General features: G+C 49.1%; 1 protein-coding gene across 12 annotated transcripts in view; it reads left to right on the forward strand.

Moving 5' to 3' along the window:
• LYN (LYN proto-oncogene, Src family tyrosine kinase) overlaps positions 1-16835 on the forward strand; it is a 112746-nt gene that overhangs the window by 84665 nt on the left and 11246 nt on the right. For all 12 annotated transcript variants that reach the window (XM_032610569.1, XM_032610563.1, XM_032610559.1 and 9 more), the window contains one exon: positions 15866-16019. In XM_032610569.1, the coding sequence (XP_032466460.1) occupies positions 15866-16019 (154 nt within the window). The remainder of the gene's footprint in view (positions 1-15865; positions 16020-16835) is intronic.

Genomic DNA, 16835 nt, shown 5'->3' on the forward strand with positions numbered 1-16835 from the left:
ACTACTGAAGCCCGCAAGCCTAGAGCCCATGCTCCACAACAAGAGAAGCCACCACGATGAGAAGCCTGTGCACTGCAAGGAAGAGTAGCCCCCGCTTGCCACAACTAGAGAAAGCTCACACGCAGCAATGAAGACACAACGCAGCCAAAAATTAAGTAATTAATTTAAAAATAAAATAAAATAGCGTAAAACAGGAACAGTTTTTTTTTTTTCTGTTAGGCAGTTGGGGTGTCTGGCATATTTAAACAGAGGAACCACGACTGGTTGTTTAACATAGCAGAAAAGGCAGAAGAAGTTATTCTTGCTTTAATTTTGACTGGAAACCTTTCTAGCACCAATAGGAAGCTTTCAGCTCATGTCCAGGGGGAGGTGATGGAACTTCTGGTCTACGTGCCAGCCCCGCCTCTTATCTGGGAATGATTTTATCCAGGCGCGGCGATTGCTGGTCAGCATGACTATAAGTCACAAAATAATTTCCTCTTCAAATACTCATCTTGGAAGCCTGCAAGGCTAGAACCAAAGTCGTTTAGGAGCGGGCAGGGCTCATTACCAGATGCTCTTTTTTTTTTTTGCGGTTCGCGGGCCTCTCACTGTTGTGGCCTCTCCCGTTGTGGAGCACAGGCTCCGGATGCACAGGCTCAGCGGCCATGGCTCACGGGCCCAGCCGTTCCACTGCATGTGGGATCTTCCTGGACCGGGGCACGAACCCACGTCCCCTGCATTGGCAGGCGGACTCTCAACCACTGCGCCACCAGGGAAGCCCAGCCCCACCAGCTGCTCGTTTTTAAACGTGGACGTGAACGCACCGGGGTGGGGGATGCAGAGTCAATTCAGTTGCTCTTTGTCTTCAGCGCCTGGCTCGCACTCTCCGTGCTCCCCTCACCCTCTCGGTACCGCCGCCCCCCCTCCCTTTTCACCACAACGCGTGCTGCGCACAGCCAGGCGTGTGCCAGGGACGGGATGAGCAAGGCGCATGCCTGCCTCAGGGAGCTTCTGGCTTGGTGCAGGAGGAGAAGTAGCGGGGAGGCAGCGGGCAGCGCGCTGCGGACATGGCCGGGGCGAAGCGAGCCGCGCAGCCGGCTGCCTTCGGAGCCCGAGGCGCAGGGTGGAAGCCAAGCGGGGCGGGGGCGGCAGGAGGGCAGGCCTCCTGGGCGGTGAGCCTCGGAGACAGGGCCAGCCCTGCCAGGCCGGGCAGGGGCGGATGTGGGGAGGCGCCTGTGGCTGAGGGAACTTGGCGCTAAGGGCGCAGGAGAGGGGTGACGGAGAGTGGGGCCCTGAGAGCTAGACGCGGACGTTAAGGAAAAGCGGAAGCACTGCCAAGCCCTGGGTTCTGTGGGAGGGGCAGCGAAGTGCTTGGTAGGTGACCGAAGAGATGTCCGTATTGGAGAAAAGCGAAAACTGATGATACTCAGCAGATGGCCTCTCGGGAGTTATACTTTACCTTTGAGGAGTCCGTGGGTGCTGTTTGCATCTACCGTAACGTGCACTTGGGCCTCCCCGCTGGCCTCTGACCGATCCCCCGACCCCCGACCCCCGACCCCCGACCCCGTGCTCGCTGTAGAAACCACAGGGTGCTCTGCTCCGAAGATACTCTTTGGTTGCTGGCTTTGGTTTGGTCCGCTGTGTTTCGTAAACCTGAGACCGGGAAAGGTGGAAGGAGGGGGCGGGGGCGTGTCTGTGCTCCAACCAAGCTCATCTTTAAAGGCAACACCGTGTCGTGGGCAGGAACCATCCTGAAGCTTTTCCAGCAGAGCTAGATTTCTCAGCACCCCGGCCTCCTCCCCACCCCCGTGTCCCCAACCAAAGAGCACTTTGGCCTGGGAGCCTGAAACCTGAAGAGGCTGAGTCCGGAGAGAACTGACCCCCCCACCCGGAGGCTGCCCCGCGTTGCCCAGGAGGCGGCTGTGGGAGCCCAGCTGCGAAGGCGGGCAGCTTGCTTCTCATCCTGGGAGCGATGGGGGCCCGTGAACGTCTAAGCAGGAAGGCGATGCGAAGAGATCCGGACGCCCTGCGTTGCCCCAGGCACAGCAGTTTAGAGGAGGGACCGCGGCTGGAGCCCGGGGTCCCGGGAGGGGGGTGGGCCGAACGGAGCCCCGCCCATCTCAGGTGTGCAGGAGCGGAAAGCGCAGGCGACGCCCGGTGTCTGGATGGGCAGCCGAGCGCCTGGCCCCGTGGACGCCGGGATTGGGGGCCGCGGGGGTCGGTTTTGCTGTGGGGATTGAAGTGTGGGACACCCAGCTGGACATGTCCCAGTGGGCCAGGGACTTCACTGCGGTGCCTGGGCTTGGAAGCGCGGCGCGAGCTGAGAGGCCCCAAGTCCTTCCCCGCTGTCACTCTGACCCAAGTCGAACACTGTCTCAAGACGAATGACCTTGTAGCTGCCGAACTAGCCTTGGGCTTCAGCTCTGCTTCTTCCAGAGCCCGTCTGTCACACAGCAGCCAGAGAGCTGCTCTAAGACCTCTTTTTTTTTGTTTTAATTTTATTTATTTAGTTTTGGCTGTGTTGGGTCTTCGTTGCTGCGCACGGGCTTTCTCTAGTTGCGGTGAGCGGGGCTACTCTTCGTTGCGGTGCGTGGGCTTCTTACTGCGGTGGCTTCTCTTGCTGCGGAGCACGGGCTCTAGGCGCGCGGCTTCAGTAGTTGTGGCTCGTGGGCTCTAAAGCACAGGCTCAGTAGTTGTGGCATATGGGCTTCAATAGTTGTGGCCTGCAGTCTTCAGTAGCTGTGGCTTGCGGCCTTCAGTACTTGTGGCTCGTGGGCTCTAGAGCACAGGCTCAGTAGTTGTGGCACGCAGGCTTCAGTAGTTGTGGCTCGCGGGCTTCAGTACTTGTGGCTTGTGGGCTCTAGAGCACAGGTTCAGTAGTTGTGGCACGCAGGCTTCAGTAGTTGTGGCTCACGGGCTTCAGTACTTGTGGCTTGTGGGCTCTAGAGCGCAGGCTCAGTAGTTGTGGCTCGTGGGCTTCAATAGTTGTGGCTCACGGGCTCTAGAGTGCAGACTCAGTAGTTGTGGCTCACGGGCTTCAGTGGTTGTGGCTCACAGGCTTCAGTAGTTGTGGCTTGCGGACTTCAGTAGTTGTGGCTCGTGGGCTCTAGAGCACAGGCTCAGTAGTTGTGGCACACAGGCTTCAGTAGTTGTGGCTCACGGGCTTCAGTACTTGTGGCTCATGGGCTCTAGAGCACAGGCTCAGTAATTGTGGCATGCAGGCTTCAGTAGTTGTGGCTCACGGGCTTCAGTACTTGTGGCTTGTGGGCTCTAGAGTGCAGGCTCAGTAGTTGTGGCTCATGGGCTTCAGTGGTTGTGGCTCACAGGCTTCAGTAGTTGTGGCTCGCGGGCTTCAGTGTTTGTGGCTCACGGACTCTAGAGCACAGACTCAGTAGTTGTGGCTCATGGGCTTCAGTAGTTGTGGCTCGCAGGCTCAGTAGTTGTAGCTCGTGGGCTCTGGAGAGCAGGCTCAGTAGTTGTGGCGCACGGGCTTCGGTGCTCCACGGCATGTGGGATCTTCTTGGAACAGGGCTCGAACCCGTCTCCCCCGCACTGGCAGGTGGATTCTTAACCACTGCGTCACCAGGGGAACCCCTAAGACATAAGTCTTAACTCTCTAATACAGTCTGATTGGTCAAACTTCATATTTCCTTGTTGTAATTTGTGTTTATTTAATATAGATGAGGTCATGCATCTTTTCCTATAGTCCTTCTTTGTTTGCAGTTTATTTTTCTGGGAACTGTTTCTTTAAGCTTTTTACCCATTTTTTGTTATTAGTTCGTCATTATCCATCCCTTCTAATTATTCTTTTCATTACACGTTAGGTTTGTACCGTATGTGCTGTTTTGTACGTATTGAACTGAATATTACAGCTTTTCATTTTATCGAAAACTCTCCATAAACATGTATGTACCTATTACAATATAATATTCTATTCCTGTGACTGTATCGTGATTTCCTTACCATTCCCTGGTAGATGAACATTTGGAGAATCTCTACTTTTTCACTAATGTAAGTAACAATACAAAACATTTCTGTGGACAAAACTTTACTTTCTGCATGTATGTCCTTAGGCCCCAGTAGCCAGATAAAAGGTCAGAGTAGGAATGCTTCTGAGTCACTTGACAGTCACAGCTTGTTTTCACTGAGCAGAATTGCACGTTTGTGCCCAGTGACTTGTTCCTCAGCTGGAGGTGTGTGGGGCATACCCAGTCAGGCCACATTCCTCCTCAGAGGCAGCACTGATCCGGCCATCACACATCCTCTCTCCTGCAAAAGACTGGACAGAAGTGCCAATGGCTTTCCTCTTGTTTCTCCATCCCTGGCATAAGTTGAGAACGTTCTGCTTCCTTCTTCTCCTTCCAGGGTGATAAGCATGGTTCGTTAGCTGCAGATCAGGGGTAGGTCATCTAAATATTTATTTATTTATATGTTTGGCTGCACTGGGTCTTTGTTGCGGCACACAGATCTTTAGTTGCAGCATACGAACTCTTAGTTGCAGCATGCATGCGGGGTCTAGTTCCCTGACCAGGGATCATACCCGGGACCCCTTCTTCAGGAGCACTTAGTCTTAGCCACTGGACCACCAGGGATATCCAGGGGTAGGTCATCTAGATGACAGTAGTAGCAGTGAAATTGATGCAGAAGAGGGGAGAATAAGCAAAGGAGATTTCTAATCTTAGTGTAGGTTCTTGACTGCCCTGTCCTGGGGGTACAGAGTGGGGAGTCCCCTCCCTGACTGGTGGCGGGCATCCCTGTACAGCCTCAGGCAGCTGGTATCAGGGAGCCCCGTCAGCGGATGCAGAGTCTGGATCCAGCTTCTCCTAAGGGTGGCGGCAGCCACTCAGCAGAGGGGAAGCAGTGTGCCTGAGGCTGCATTCGGACACCTGTGGGCAGCCTCCCACCTACAGCCCCTCGGCTCTAAGAGAGCAGCCCTTCTGTCAGTTCACCATGATGAACCAGGTCTGGATGTGGGTCGTCTTGTTATGAATAGTAGCGGTATTAATATTAGTCATAGTGATCGTTCATCTCCATCATGCACTGAGCAGCCTTGCATTCTCCTTTTCAGTCTCATCTGGACTCTACCAGGTTGATGCTATTCTTATCGCCACTTTGCAGAGTGGAAAACTTGAGATGTTGAGAACAAACTTGCCCCCGTTTTATATAAAATCCAAGATGACTCATCGTAAGTCTCTGATCCACAGTCACAACTGTCCAACTGTCTTCTGAGCCATCATTGGTCTACTTCCTTCTAATCCCTACTTGTGTGTTCACGTCAAGGCCGGGTTTATTTGAGGGTGGACTGAGGAGTGGCCCGGGGTGGAAGTGATGCGGGAGGAGGCCTTGACCACTGCCTAGTGTGGTTTGGTCCCCCAGGTGTGCCTGGGCGTCCCCACGCAGGGTGCCTGAAGCGTTTCCTTGGTCGTCAGCACACCGCGCAGGGGCGGGTGATGGGCGTCGCCCGCTCTCCCTGTGGCCAGCATCCTTTACCACCTCAGCTCCTGCTATCCTACAACTGGAAGCGCCCAGTTTTATTTTTCAATGGTGATGAAATACACATAACATACATTGCATCCATTTTTTAGTGCACGGTTCAGTGGCATGAAGGACATTCATGTTGTGCGGTCATCACCACCAGCATCTCCAGAACCCTTTTCATCTTGCAGAACTGACACTGTGTACCCGTTAGGTCCCCATCCTCCCTCCCACCAGCCCTTGGCAACCACCCTTCTACTGTCTGTCTCTGTGAATCTGATACTCCAAGTACCTCGTATGAGTGCAGTCATACAGTATTTGCCCTTTTGCGACTGGTTTATTTCTCTTAGCGTATTGTCCTTAAAGTTCATCGATGTTGTAGCCTGTGTTAGAATTCCATTCCTTTTTATGGCTGAATAATGTGCCATTGCTTGCAGAGACCACATTTTATTTTTTTTATTCATCCATTGATGGACACTTGAGTTGTTTCCACTTTCTGCTTTTGTGAAGAATGCTCGTATGAACAGGGGTGTGCAAATATCTGTTAGAGAGTGTACACGTGTGTACTTTCAGTTGTTTGCGGTATGCACCCAGGGGTGGAATTGATGGGTCACATGGTAATCCGATGTTGAATTTTTTGAGAATCACTCATTCTGGTCTCCGCAGTGGCTGCACCAGTTTACATTCCCACCAGCAGCGCACGAGGGTGCTAATTTCTCCACTTCCTCAACAACACTGTTTATTTTCTGGTTTCTTGCTTTGTTTGTTTGTTTGTTTCTATAACAGCCATCCTAATGGATGTGAACTGGTCCAATAAGTTTTTGCGAGAGAAAGTCTATGAGAATTTGTTGACAAATGGTTCTTCCTTTGCCGCTAATGAAGGTAAACCTCTTTCATGGAAACTTACTGGTTTAAATATGATTATTCAGTGCAGTTTTCTATGTGGAAATCACGTCTCCCCGAGGCTCTGTGGGTCCTTGCATGCTTTTGGATTGATTGAATTTTGATCCGTCACAAAAACCTCACCAGCCCTAAGTTTGTACGTGTCAAGCTCTGCCCTCATCTTTCAGCTATGAAGGTATTACAGATTGCAGGCTTTAACATGGCCACTTTTTAAATGATCTAGTTATTATTTCTCCTTTCTCTCCTTTTTCCTGATGTCAGCTTGCAAACATTCTACTGTTTGTAGCTCTTTTTTTTTATTTATTTATTTTGCGGTACGCGGGCTTCTCACTGCTGTGGCCTCTCCCGTTGCGGAGCACAGGTTCTGGACGCGTAGGTCCAGCGGCCATGGCTCACGGGCCCAGCCGCTCCGTGGCATGTGGGATCCTCCCGGACCGGGGCACAAACCCGCGTCCCCCGCATCAGCAGGCAGACTCTCAACCACTGCGCCACCAGGGAAGCCCATGTTTGTAGCTCTTTTTAAAGGGAGAAGCTAGTATAGATAAATAGTTAAGAGCACAGGAGGTGGGACCAGCCAGATTTGGATTCAAATCCAAGTCCATCTAGGAAAAGTTTTTACTTCTCCAAGACTCAGCTTTCTCATCTTTACTATGAATATTGGCTACTTTCATAGGCTTGTTTTAGGGCTTATAAATGCCTGTCAAGATGCCTGGGCAGGGTAGGCAGCCAATACGTGGGGGCTGTCATCATCATCGTCATCGTCACTATCACCACCATCACCACCACCATCGTCATCAAAGCAATAAACTCCATTATTTCTTAGAAGTTTTGCTTTGAAAAGAGGAATAAAGAAGAATATTTTAATAACCCAATAAAGCTAAAACATACTAGGATATTTGACCTCCAAACATAGCAAGAAATGAGCTCTATGCCACCCCTTCCTCTATCCAAATTATGGATTAAAGAGTGTAGGGATCCAGTATGGAGGATCAATGAATATTAATAGATAGAAAAGTACATCTATAGAAAGTACTACAAAACAAATGCTATCGTATTTGGAATACCGAGGAGGTGTGTTCTTACTTTAAACTCCCTGTTTTTTTTTACATTTTATTTTTGTGTTGTAATTAAATGGTCTTTTTTGGTCAGTTTGGGATTGACCCCAGGGGTGATAGAGAGGACCTTTCAGAGAGGCTTGAGACCCCATCAGAGACACTGTAGGTTTAACCCATTTGTTTGGTTCCAACTTATTAATATTAGCATTATTATTATTTTGTAAGCTTCCTAAGGCTTTTGAAAGTAATTAATTATTTGAATTCTACTTTCCCCAAGTGTAGGAAGGAAATACGTATCTAGAGAGTGAGGCAAACAATGCCTAATGGAACACGTAGAACCACAAGAAAAACAAAATTTAGTCTTTCCTGCTTTCTGGCAGGTTTCTTGTTCAATCTCTCTCACTGCTTGTCTAAGTGACGAATGTTTTCCAGCTGGCCAATTCTAAGACAGATTGGGTTTTCGGTTCCAGTTTCTCATTCAGGCTGGAATTTCCTGGGGCAGATTTTAGCTTTGCTTGAGAGATCACATCGAGTCCCTCAATTAGGTTCCTTTATGCCTTTATTCCCTCCGTCGTCTGACTCACATGTGGGTTCTTCTCATTAAAATTTTAAAAATCACTCACTAAGCAAGATAGCCTGTTACTTGCCCTTTTCTCAGAACAGCGGTAGGAATTCGGGTGAACACAGAACGCTAAAGCAAGATTCACATGGCAAGGTCATCCATGCAAACACTCCGTGGTGTGTCCAGAGCATCCTTCGTGGTCCTTGGTGACACCTGTGGGGTCCGTGCACTGAGCGCGTGCGTGGGAACAGGCTTGTTGCTCATAGCCTCAGCCCCGGATGGAGGGAGCCTGCTGGAGGCTGGGGCAGGCTGGGTGGAATGCCGGGCTCACAGCTTTAATTGGGCTTCTGGGAAAAACAGAAAAAGATGCGTGACCTCTGTGGCCATTGCTAGCAGGGAAAGTCACTTGCAAGGAGGATTATTTGAGTCCGCCTTGGTCTGTAAAACTTGACTGAGATTTCTTCTCCAGCATCGTATTCCACATAAAAGAAGTCTGTCTTGTATATACCCAACGGGCGTTGGTGTTAGGTATTTCCTGCCCCAAGCATCGCCATCCTGCGAGCCCCAGATGGTCCCTGGCAACTCCCTTCTCAGTAAACGTATTTGATGACCAGAGAGGAGGGTCCTGGGTTGCCTTCCTCAGGGCAGTGCGGCAGGGGTGCGCGTAGATGTCTGTGGAGGCCGCTCCCAAGTCCTCATCTGGGGAACGGGAACACAGACTTTCTACTTAAACGTCGATATTGGAGAGGGAATTTAAAGGAGTATGCTCACCTCAGATGCTTCTGGAAACTTTGTTCTGCTTTAACGTTTCTGACCTCATACCCCAGGAAACATCCATCTGCAAAGCATTTTGCGTTCTGTCTCCACCCTGCCCATCATAAGTGTGTGCGTATGTAAGTGTGCGTGTCGGGGGGTTGGGTAGAAAATGATAGGCAGAGGAAGCAGAAGGATAATGCTTTATGAATGCTGGGCTCTGAAAACTTCCCAGAAGTTTGTATGCATCTGCGTGGTGTGCATGCATGTGGGTGGGTGTAAAGTCACGTGTGTGGATACTGACGTACTGAACAATAGACACACACTGGCAACGCTGCCACAGAGAGGGAGTGTCCGTGGTGATCCTCCGAGGTGCCCCACCAGCTGGGAGTCTCAGATGCCGGGGACAGATGCCGTGCACCCACCAACCGGTGAGGCTGGGTCTCTTCCCCTTGGAGGAGGCAGTGCCTGTGGGCCCCTGAGGGTGCGTCCGTGGGAAGGTTGGCGCGTCGCCTTCACCCCAGCAGTGGGAGAGGCAGAATCCCCAGTATTTGGGGTCAGAGTGGTCACACGTGTGTTTCCAGCCCTTCAGGTCCCCGGCTGGGAAGCTGATTGGTGGGCGCCCGATGGTCATGCCTTTCCTTCTCACAGCACATTTGAAAGACCTCCCTGGAGGATGGCCATGAGGCTGGGGGGTGGCTTATTTCGCACCTGACAAGATGAGGTTGGCCTCTAACTCAGAAAGCATCATTTAAAAAAAAAAAAAAAATTTATTTATTTTTGGCTGTGTTGGGTCTTCGTTGCTGCGTGCAGGCTTTCTCTAGTTGCGGCCAGCAGGGGCTACTCTTGGTTGCGGTGTGCGGGCTTCTCATTGTGGTGGCTTCTCTTGTTGTGGAGCACGGGCCCTAGGCACGCGGGCTTCAGTAATTGTGGCACATGGGCTCAGTAGTTGTGGCTCGTGGGCTCAGTAGTTGTGGCTCACGGGCTCTAGAGTGCAGGCTTAGTAGTTGCGGCGCACAGGCTTAGTTGCTCCGCGGCATGTGGGATCTTCCCGGACCAGGGCTCGAACCCGTGTCCCCTGCATTGGCAGGCAGGTTCTCAACCACTGCGCCACCGGGGAAGCCCAGGAAGCATCATTTTTAATATCTCCTCTGTGCCTAGAACTTTCACTGGGTACTAGATGCCTGGGATTTCACCAGAAGCCGCTGTGTTACTGGCTCAGGTTGGGATCCCAGTGGGTCACTCACTTACCTAGTAGTTCCTGTCTGTCCTCCCAGGACAGCAGTGCATGCGTGTACACGCACACATGCACGTAGAAACATCAAACAGAGAATATGTCACCATATGTTTCCACTGAAGGTACAAAAAGAGGAACTAGGAAATGTACGCCCGCCACGCTATTTGGGCTGAAGAGCTCAAGAAACGACAAGCACATGTAACCCTAAATCAGGTAGCTTTAAACCAGGAGTACAGACACTTCACTAAAGTTATCTCCTTGTATGATTATTCTCATTTTAGGTAATAGGGCTGCTTTTCTACTTCAAATGCCCAGTAGCTTCACACACAGACTCTCTAATACAGAGTTGGAAATTAGCACATGGAGACGAGACATTTTTAGTTCTTCTTTAGTGCTGGCAGGTGGTTTAGAAAGTCAAGGTTTTCTCGTGTTTGTGCATCACTGAGCCTGATGCTGGCATGATGCTGGCGTGGCCCAAGAGGTAGAGAATCCCCTCAGATTATTTAAAGCTGAAAGATTCAATCCAGTTTCCTAAGCCCCCTAAGTAGCGGCCCGGCCCCAGAACCACGATGTGGAGAAAGCGCTTCCAGATTCCCTGCCTCTGAGCTGTAAGGTTGGAGTCCTTCTCCCTTAGTTACAAGAAAAACAAAAGCTCAGGACACACGTTCTGAGCTGCTGATGTACGAGGACTAGCCCGCATCCCCGTTATCTGGCCCATCACCTCCCCAGCTTCAGCATGGCACCCGCCTCTCCCCACCTGGGCTTTTTCCTGCTGGCTCTGCCCATCTTTGCTCCTTCTTTTTCTTCAGCTGAGTTGTTGGGGAATTCCTTTCCCCAGCGTTAGGAGGACAACAGTCCATCTACTCATGGTGTTGAGACCGAGATTTCATTCCAATCTGTCTAGAACTTTAAATCCTAAAATAGGTGAAGTTGAAAAGCATTGGATCTACCACAGTTCTTCTCCAAGTTCGGTGTGCATACAGATCACCCAGAGAGCTTGTTAAAATCCGGGTTCTGATCGAATAAATCAGGGTCAGAATCAAGCTCCCGGAAGGTGATGAGGGACAAGGGCCATTCTCCACCCAGACTGCAGGTCACAGCCGCCTAGGGAGGCCTCATTCCTAGAGATCCATGTTTAGGTGATTTAGGATGAGACCCGGGTTAAGATAAGGTGCCCGGTACACAGCCAGAGTTAAGAAACACTGGTGTAAGGGTTTAAACTTCATTTAATGGCTAAATACACAGAAGGGAAATTGAAGTCACTTCCAAACCATTGCCCTAACCTGTGGTGTGACCCTAGGAAAGTAATTTCCTTTTAGCCCCATCAAATTTCCAAAGGGAAAGATATTTATTGCTTTTTTCTTGCAATATATATAGGGCTATTTGAATGAAAGAATATTGTCCTGCTTAATTTTAGCCTGGTTATTTTCATTCTGACAGAGCCTTAACCTCATTCAAGCCCAGAATAGATCATCATCCATCTTATTTCTCTCTTTTGAGTCATAGGGCAAAATGGGCTTTACACCTTCTTTGCTCAGTTTAGCTTCTTCTAGACCAAGAAATCAAAATGGGGCAAGTTGCCCCCAAGGGAGTGAAAATTGGTTCTTGGCAGATGGGAAAATCTTAGATATTACGATAGTTTGTGGCCCTCCAGAGCTCAGGCCTACCTGACAAAATCCTATTTCTTTGTATTTAATTTTAAATTTTTTATTTAATTAAAACTTTCTCCTTAGGAGATGATAATGGAAAAAGGTTGAGAAACCCTGTTCTAGACAAAGACAATCCAAACCAAGCTTGTATGTCCTTCCTGAGATGGATATCCTGAGCTCTGCCTGGGGAAGGTTTGTGGTAGCTTTTCTGAGAGGTGAAATTTGGGCTTAACAACAATGAATTCCAGGAGGAAACTTCAAAAGCATTTTTTTCTCTTCTCAGTAAACTAATATTCTCTCGATGAAAAATCTGAGTTCCAGAAGCATCTAGTTATGAGCTCTCTTGCCGATGGAACATTCTGGAATGTGACCTGGTGGTCAGACACTCCTGGGTGTCAGTCCTGGCTCTCTCCTTCCCTCCTGGCTTGCATCAGGTTCTTGTACCTCTCTAAGCTTCATTTGCATGCGTACAATGGAAATAAAACTTACCGGATGGAGTTGTTATTCAGATGAAACGTGAATTGGGTGTAATGGATGTAGAACAGTATCTGGTACGTAAAAAGTGCTCCATTAGTGGTGGGAGAAGTAGTGGTTATTAATGGCTAACTATCCATCTATACATCTACCTACCTACCTATCAATCAGCCACCTACCTGTTACCATCATCATCTAAGTGAAATATCTGTGGGCACAAAGCAATCTCCTGAAACAGACTGTGTCCTCACCACACTGGAGCGACTCCACATAACTCCTTCACAGATCAGCCTTTCTTTTTTTATTTTATTTTTATTTTTGCTGTGTTGGGTCTTCGTTTCTGTGCGAGGGCTTTCTCTAGTTGCGGTGAGCGGGGGCCACTCTTCATCGCGGTACGCGGGCCTCTCACTGTCGCGACCTCTCTTGTTGCGGAGCACAGGCTCCAGACGCGCAGGCTCGGTAGCTGTGGCTCACGGGCCTAGTTGCTCCGCAGTATGTGGGATCCTCCCAGACCAGGGCTCGAACCCGCGTCCCCTGGCATCGGCAGGCAGATTCTCAACCACTGCGCCACCAGGGGAGCCCTCAGATCAGCCTTTCTGAGCTAATGGGATTAACGGATACACACTACTATATATAAAGTAGACAAAGAACAAGGACCGACTGTAGAGCACAAGGAGCTATACTCAGTATCTTGTAATAACCTGTGATGGAAAAGAACCTGAAAAAGAATACATATATACCTATGTATAACTGAATCACTTTGCTCTACAGCTGAAACATCGTAAGTCAACCATAATTTAGTTAAAAAGAAAGTAGGAGGCGAGCGCTCCCCTCTCCCCGGGTGCCCGAGGATGGCTAAGCCTGGGGGGATGCATTTATGCAACAGCTCTTTCTGCAGTGCTGACAGCGGTTAGACTAAGTGGCCTGGAGAAGCAAGAACGTATTCGTGCAAGCAAAGTTGATCCTAGATCCCGTTAGCCGAAGTGGCCTATGATTTCTTCCTGCTGTTGCGAAATAGAGAAACAGAGTTGGATTTACTTTAGCCAAAGTAAATACAACAACCAAAAAAAAAAAAAAGATTAAGGTTTTAAAAAGAAAGAAAGAAACCAAGAAAGAAAAATGCATATAGACCAGGGAAATAATACTTTTTACATAAGAAGAGAATTGTAGTCTTTTGTGACCTCAAAACCAGCCCTCTCCGAAAGCTTTTGTTTTGCTCTCATATCTATTGTTTATTCCACTTGGCAAGCACTGTTGTTTAGAAACTTGCTCTTGGTGAACGCTGTTATTATTGTTTGGCATACGAGCCCCTCAAAGCACTGTGACGTGGAAAAGAAAGCCAAGCTAAGCTGGGCTTGCCGCAAGTCTGTTATTGTCTCAGAGAATCACGTTCAAAAACGCATTCGGGTTTGTGTAAATGCAGAACTCGGGTGAGTGTGATAAAAGCCTTACCCACAAGTTCCCAGGACACTTTTATTTATTTATTTATTTTTAATTAATTAATTAATTTATTTATTTGTGGCTGCACTGGGTCTTCGTTGCGGTGCGCGGGCTTCCCATTGTGGTGGCTTCTCTTGTTGCGGAGCACGGGCTCTAGGCGCACGGGCTTCAGTAGTTGCGGCTCGTGGGCTCAGTAGTTGTGACACGTGGACGTGTTGGGATTGCAGCCAGCTTCGGCTCTTCCCGGTTCCTGGCCCAGTTTGTCTAGAATCATTGGGATGTTACATGAGGGCTCAAGAACAGGAGCGTGCCCTAAGGGGTTTACATTCCTGCAATGCCCAGGTAAGCAGGGGGCCCTGGGACCACACACACTGGAGGAGAAGGAGGGTCAGGGAAGGCCTCTCAGCGGAAGGGCCGTCTCCCCTGAGACCTGCGGGATGAACTGCCCTGCGACAGGGGCTGCAGGAGCCAGGACCCTGGAGGGAGGCAGTGGTGGAAGGTGGAGGATAATGGACCAGTCACCCAGGGCCTTGGAAGCAGCGCTAAGGGGTTCAGACGTTATCTGGAGGCTAGTTTTATGCAGGGAGTGACCTGGGTGGTCTTGCACAAAGGATTAAGGTATTCCTGTCGAGGGATGCTGTGTGAGGCTGGCCCAGCCATCCAGGCAGGGGCTGGACCCCGAGTCCACTCAGCAGGTGTCGCGTGGCCTGGGTCTTCTCCACCCTACCGGCCCAGCCTGCGTGCCACACACGTTATTCTTGGTCATAGTCAAGGTGTACGTTGTCACATTGTCGTTTCTACTAAAGAAGATGCTCAGACCTCTTCTATGCTTTCGGATTTATGGTTACCTGTTCAAGACTCTTTGGGGCGAGTCACAGGCGAGCCCCTGGGCTGCCAGGACTTTGGGACTGAGCTGCTGTATTCTGATTATTATATGGCAGATTTTCTGGCCACAGAACTAGCAGCTGGCAAATTCCTGTGGCAGAGAGCAAACAGCGTAGCATCCTGGTAATATTAAAAACCCAGCACGCTTACCAAAGAACTTTCTTCGGCTCTGAGAGGAGAGGAGTGACATGGCTGAAGCTTCCAGTAGATACACGTGAGAACAGAAAAGATGTCAGGTGGCTTCTCCCTGGTGGTGTTTGCTGTCTGGATGGCAGGACAGCAGTAAGCACCTTAACCAGCTTCAAAATAATGGCAAAGCTGTGGTCAGTAGGTGCAAATGGTTTTTGTACAAATTGACCATTGATGGTGGGTGTAGAGTGAAATTATCCGAGAGGAGTTCAGGGAAGGCCCTCTGGCCAGAAGGAAGCCTAGTGATTGGCCGAGAGGGGAAGCAAGGCGTTCCAGGCGGAGGTCAGGAGAAGCACCCCCCATAGCAAGGAGCTAAAAAGCTTTTGCTGAGCCACAGGGCCTGGCTGAAACAGTGGCGTTTGACTGAGCCAGGAGGATGCTGTTGAGGATGGGGTGTGGGGGTACTCAGGTCCTCCACGCTGAGCCACCTGGAATTCAAGGTAGAATCCGCAGAATACATTCATTCCTGTGTGACACAGTCCTAATTAGTTTTCCCTCTAACTGCTCACCAGACACAGCTACTTGGTTCCTCCCTCCCTCCCTCCTTCCCTTCTTTCCTTCCTTCCTTCCTTCCTTCCTTCCTACCTTTCCTCCTTCCCTCTTGATTCTTATCTTTATAATTTGGTAATGTTTTCCTTAATAATCCTAATTTGATTCCTTAAAAACCCGATTTCCTAGCAAGCGAGGGGTAGCAGTTTCACCTCCCCTGTTTTATCATTTTATCCCTGCTTCTCTCCTGCTGGCAGCTTTATGTCTGGGTGACTCTGCTCTTCCTGGAGGGACTGTGCAGAGAGAGCTTAGAGCCCGGGTCCTGTGGGCAGTCGACTGACCCGACAGCAAGGATGCTGCTGACCGGGGACAGCCTGTTCTTGACACCGCGATAATGTATTTGTGTTGGTACGGCACTTCCCTGGCTCTCTTTCCTCGTTTGAAAAACTGGGATACAAACATCTGTGTATCTACATGCAGGAGTTTAGTAGGATCTGAAAAAAAGTCTCCACGCATTTAAAAAAGGATGAGACATATAGCTATTTAAATAACCATGTTGAGAGTGATTACCATCGTTGGAGGTTTGGGGGCAGCTATTTTAGAAAGGACTCAAAATGGCGATTTTAATTTACCCACTGTTTGAAATTTTTGAATGATCGGAATATCGTACATGAAAGGATTTCAGGAACTCAGAAGTTTTCTGGTTTTCCTCCATATGTCCCTATATGGGCCTAAATGGAACATCTAAAGGAGAGCCTTCTTCTGTTTCCAGATCGCGGAGGGAATGGCGTACATTGAGAGGAAGAACTACATCCACAGGGACCTACGAGCCGCTAACGTCCTGGTCTCCGAGGCCCTCATGTGCAAAATCGCAGATTTTGGCCTTGCTCGAGTGATTGAGGATAACGAGTACACAGCCAGGGAAGGTACGTTCCTGGAACGACCCTTAGGTGTTTGGTAATTGGACCGGGGCACGAACCGGCCTCCCCTGCATCGGCAGGCGGACTCCCAACCACTGCGCCACCAGGGAAGCCCGTTTTTGCCTGTTTTTAACAAAGTAATTACAATAGGCATCATTAGAAAAAGAATTCACTCGGTACAATATTCAAAATGTACCATAGTTGCTGTTTGCGGTTTATTCTAATAATTGTTTTGAAAAATTACTCTCTTGATTAGCTCTGCAAGGTACTTGTATAAAATTTACAAATGCTGTCGTTTGTATTTCGATTAAGCAAGGCAAAACAAAATGAGATTTGACAGGATCATGATTCTTTGTTCATGTTACTTGTTAGAGCTTTTCACCAGAACAGTGAAGTATACTTTCCTTAACTATCGAGAAAATATTTGTAACAATAAGTCTATACTCTATATTCTGGCCTTTTAACTACAAATTAAACCATGGAAATTATCACACACACAGAAGTAAATATAACACTACAACAATACACTCCTTTATTTTCCCACCTTCCATATTATATATGTAAACCGAAAAACGCACAGAGTAAATCGTCGAGCTCCTGGCCTGTCATTCTGGGCCCAGCCCTGTCTGGGGCTGCACTGACCTTTCCTGTTGCAGATTCTTCTCTGTTGCTTATGATCTGAGGATTCTGATGGTCTCACTCGTGAAAGTTGAGTGGGTTTTTTTGCAGTGCTTTCTCTCTTCTGAAAGAGCCAGGCACTTTCTTGACATTCCTAAGAATTGTTAAACAAGGATTATTTTAACTGCATGTGTGTTATTTCTG

Source organism: Phocoena sinus, chromosome 17 (genome assembly GCF_008692025.1).
Source record: "Phocoena sinus isolate mPhoSin1 chromosome 17, mPhoSin1.pri, whole genome shotgun sequence".
Taxonomy (NCBI): domain Eukaryota; kingdom Metazoa; phylum Chordata; class Mammalia; order Artiodactyla; family Phocoenidae; genus Phocoena; species Phocoena sinus.